Consider the following 4224-nt stretch of genomic DNA (forward strand, 5'->3'; position numbering starts at 1 on the left):
TTTTTTTTTTTTTTTTTTTGATGACAAGGGAAACCCGCAGCCACTACCCTTTGGGTGCGCACAGGGTAAAACCCCCGCTCCTATGCAATAGCTCGCAAACCACATAGGAAAGGTGACCCGCACTAGGCAAGCCCGGTGCGACGAGCTCGACCCAGAAGGCAAACCCCTTGCTTTCGCTGGCAAGGGGTTTCGAACTTGAGACCTCCAACATGGAAGTCCCAAGCCCAAACCACTGGGCCATCCCGAAGGGTTTAAGTCATTGTTTACTCTAGTGGAAAATAAACAGAGTCAATTGTAACTATGAACCAACTCAGTTTGCGAGAGAGAGAGAGAGAGCAGAACTTGTAATGTTGCCCAGAAGTGATTCCATTAGCTATGATTGGATCGTCTTCTTCTTTTATCAGGAACAACATTAGAAGAGGTAAGCTGATGCCTGATAGTCAATTTTCCTCATTAAACCACTGAGGTCCTTTTTTACTTTGGCATGCTTGGGAATATAGCACAGTGTTTGATGAAGAGAGAGCAAAGTCCAAAAGAGGAGACTTTCATTAGTTTGATGCTTTAATTGCTGTCAGATAACTTGATAAAGTAACAATTTCAATTGAGTCTTGCTTGGAGATGGAGTACCAGCCATTCTAGAAGTTCTAATTCACAAAACTTTATGCTTCCTAAACCTTGAGCTACCTGTCCTCGTGAAAATAGCCACTCAGCAACCTGACAGTAACTAATGTACCCTCTAACTCTAAAAGTTCATGGAAACTGAGGGAGCTTAAACTTCTCTTTTGGGTACAAAGCATCCACCATCCCCTGACACCCACTTCCACACCAATTTCTTCTCCCACTCCACTGTAACTCGTTGTAGTATGAATTTAGATAGCACAATGCATTATCATGAACCTAGACCACTTCACACATCTAAATGGATTCTTTTAAATTTCATCTTCATATTTTGTCTGTTTCTTATTAGATTCATTTAAACTTAATATTCTCAGTTCACATTTTCTTCTATGTAATTTCAAAGATTTTTCTCCACTTGGTATGAGTATGGCGTATGCCTATAAATATTGTTAGGTGCTTCTTCAAAAATCAAAAGTAACCAGAAGCATGGGAAAAGAGCTTTTCTTTATATTTGAGAACCAGACATGTGCAGATTTGGCACTTCTGTGATTCTGCCGTTTGTTTAGAAAGATCAATTTGAATACTTGGAGGCCTATTAGTGCTCCACCATATATTTAAGAGATGATTCTGAGTTAATGCCCAAAAGTAAGGACTATTTTGGGTTTTTCCTCACCTACACCAATAAAGCTTCGAGTTGAAACTTAAAAATCCATATCTAATACTAAACCTTCAATTGAGCAGATAGCACCCTCCCTCCCTGTGCCTTAAACAATAAACGGACCTCCTCCCAGTCCTCAAAGTAATTAATGAAGGAGGAATATGCTATCCTCCATCAGTAGGAGTATTCAAAATTTGATAGGAAGCACACAAATACATTTTGACCATAACCGTTCGAAAAAATTTACAATATGACCATAAGATGGCCTTACTAAGGGGATAGTTAGAATTGCCAAAAATACCAAAATGTCGAGCTCAAGTTTCATCCATAAGTCATCACTTAGCAGAGGAAAAACCCAACATATTAATGATTAAAAAAGAAAAGGCAACACCAACTGTAATATTCTTGCATGTACTCTTCCTTAATAAATGGTCAGTAAATCATCAAGTTTGGGACAACAATGGTATAGATCAATATTTCAGTTCAGAGTACACACATCAAGTCTCTAACATCTGGCAAAACCAACTGGCTGTACAGAAAAGCTATAAATGACAAGCTCATAAAGAAAAGATAAAAATGACAAACTCATCAAGAAAAGCTGTAAATGACAAAAAAATAGGAGTATTCACAGCACCAAATTGAGAAGAAGAAAGAGTTTTCCAGAACTTACCCTGCTCTAGGATCTCTAACAATACGTTGAAGTCGTTTCACAGTTTCGACATTGTGTGCAAAAACGTCTAATCCAGAGTGAACTAGAGTAGACACAGCACTTAGATCACCACGGAAATCAGAAGTTAAACACTCGACCATGATATCAGGCTTGAGCAACTGAGAAAATCATATAGGCACAAACCCAGTTAGTTGCACTTGATCCAATCATGTACCATATGTTTGAATAACACAATATACACTGGGTTTACTAATAAAATCAACTCCGGACCTTCATGGCTTTGACTGTTTCAGCAAAGTGACCACTCCCTCCATCAGGTATATCGTCACGATCAACACTAGTTAAGACAATGTAATCCACACTGCAGAAGAAAATCAAGGAACTCCTTTTCATAACTTATACACGAAATTCACCATAAAAACATAAGCTACTTCCGGGTATTGTGATAGCAATAAAAAAAGCTTCAACTTTGCAAAAACACAAGCAGGAACATTCGGTACATATCAGTTTAATCAGGGCTTATTTCCATCAGACACCCTAAATGAAGTTGTTTCATATGGTACTCCATTCCTATAGGCAATATTCTACATCGATTACACAAATTCAAGCACAATGCAAATGAGTTTTGCTAGTGACTACAAAATACTAATCGTTAACAATCAATCAACTACACATTAATCTCAATAGTCAGGAAAGGCTAGATCATTCTCTATCCGCTCTATAGGAGCCGATTTCATTCCAATTCTCAAAAGCTCACACTGATCCCTACCTCAACAAGTGACAAGCTCTAATCAAATTAGAAATACTCTTGGCAAACGCGCTCTATTTTGGGCCCATTTCATTCTAATACTACACCATTATCAATTCAAAAGAAAGAAAAAAGCTCCTAGCAACATGTTATATACAGAGAGAAAAATTACCCCCAACTGGCAATAGCTTTAGCAGTGTTAACAGGTTCCATAGGATCAGGAGGAGCAGGATTTCTACTAGTCTTAACAGCACAAAATCTACACCCACGCGTACAAGTATCTCCAAGAAGCATAATTGTAGCAGTAGCAATACCATCTCCACCACCATTCCAACACTCTCCAATATTAGGACACTGAGCTTCTTCACAAACAGTGTTAAGTTTAAGGCCAGATAGCGTTTCCTTCACCTCTTCATACTTCTCCCCTTGTGGTGCTTTTTGCCTCAACCAACCTGGTTTCTTCACCGACGGATCTCTCCCTGTGTACGGCCCCATTCCGCCGGGATACACCGACCCATTTGAGGGTGGCGATTTGGGTTTCAGTTCCAATGATTCGCATCTAATGGGTCGGCCTAAAATTCTTCCTTTTGATGAAAAAACTTGAGAATTGGGAGAAAAAGGGGTGGATTTGTTGAGAGGTTTATGAAGAGGAAAGTATACAGAAGAAGATGAAGAGCCAGACATTGGAGAAATGGGAAAATTTTCAGGAATTAGAGGAATTCGAATTGACCTGAGAAATGTTGAATGAAGAACATTGAAAGAAGCTTTTGGCTATGGCGGATTAAATTTTGGGATTCACCATTGTAGACTCCGCCTGAAGTTGTTAGGTTAGCTATATTGCTAAACTTCCTATTCATGAAATTGGTTACTAAATTTTTTATTTTATTTTATTTTACAAAAAAAAAAGACTAAGTAATAAAATACTTTTGTCCGAGTCGAGTCGGATTCCTGATTTGAAGATTATGAGTTCATATAATGATTTCACATTATTATATGACGAGAAAGGAGTTCATCCCAAAATAAAAACAACAAATCCAATGTAATTTTACAAGTTGAGTTCAGAGAGAATATAATGTATGCAAATTATCTTATCCTTGTTTTGAGAGGTAGAGACAAACATTGTTTCGATAAATCCTCGTCTCACAGAAATATGCATAGCTATAATATGATTAAAATAGAAATTATTGAATCCTTGTGAACTTGCACGCAACATGACAAATATGCCCCTGCGTTTATTGAAGTGAAATTGTATCGCAAATTAGTTAGAAAAATTAATACAATATTTGATTTATAGTTTTACACACTTTTACGATTTATATAAAATTTAACATTGAAAGTCAAAGCTATTATTATATACTAACTAATATAAATAGAACTCATATTCGAAAATTATTAATCTTATATAGCGGTAATGATAAAATAGTGATCATAATTAGAAGGTTACATTTTGTTTTTGTGGATAATATACACACCAAGCATTTCTTTTATATATTTGCGTCTTTTATTATACCTCGTTATATATAACATCGA

At 36.9% G+C, this 4224-nt stretch overlaps 1 protein-coding gene across 1 annotated transcript in view; it reads right to left on the minus strand.

Annotated features, from left to right (window-relative positions):
- The window catches only part of LOC102601496 (lipoyl synthase, chloroplastic), a 5539-nt gene extending 1985 nt beyond the window's left edge, over positions 1-3554 (minus strand). The window contains exons 1-3 of the mRNA XM_006349742.2: positions 2867-3554; positions 2217-2307; positions 1947-2104 (exon numbers count right to left, since the gene is read on the minus strand). Coding sequence (XP_006349804.1) covers positions 1947-2104; positions 2217-2307; positions 2867-3378 — 761 coding nt within the window. The 5' untranslated portion in view covers positions 3379-3554. The remainder of the gene's footprint in view (positions 1-1946; positions 2105-2216; positions 2308-2866) is intronic.
- Between the last annotated feature and the right edge of the window lie 670 nt (positions 3555-4224).

Source organism: Solanum tuberosum, unplaced genomic scaffold (assembly GCF_000226075.1).
Source record: "Solanum tuberosum cultivar DM 1-3 516 R44 unplaced genomic scaffold, SolTub_3.0 scf00114, whole genome shotgun sequence".
In the NCBI taxonomy this organism is placed as follows: domain Eukaryota; kingdom Viridiplantae; phylum Streptophyta; class Magnoliopsida; order Solanales; family Solanaceae; genus Solanum; species Solanum tuberosum.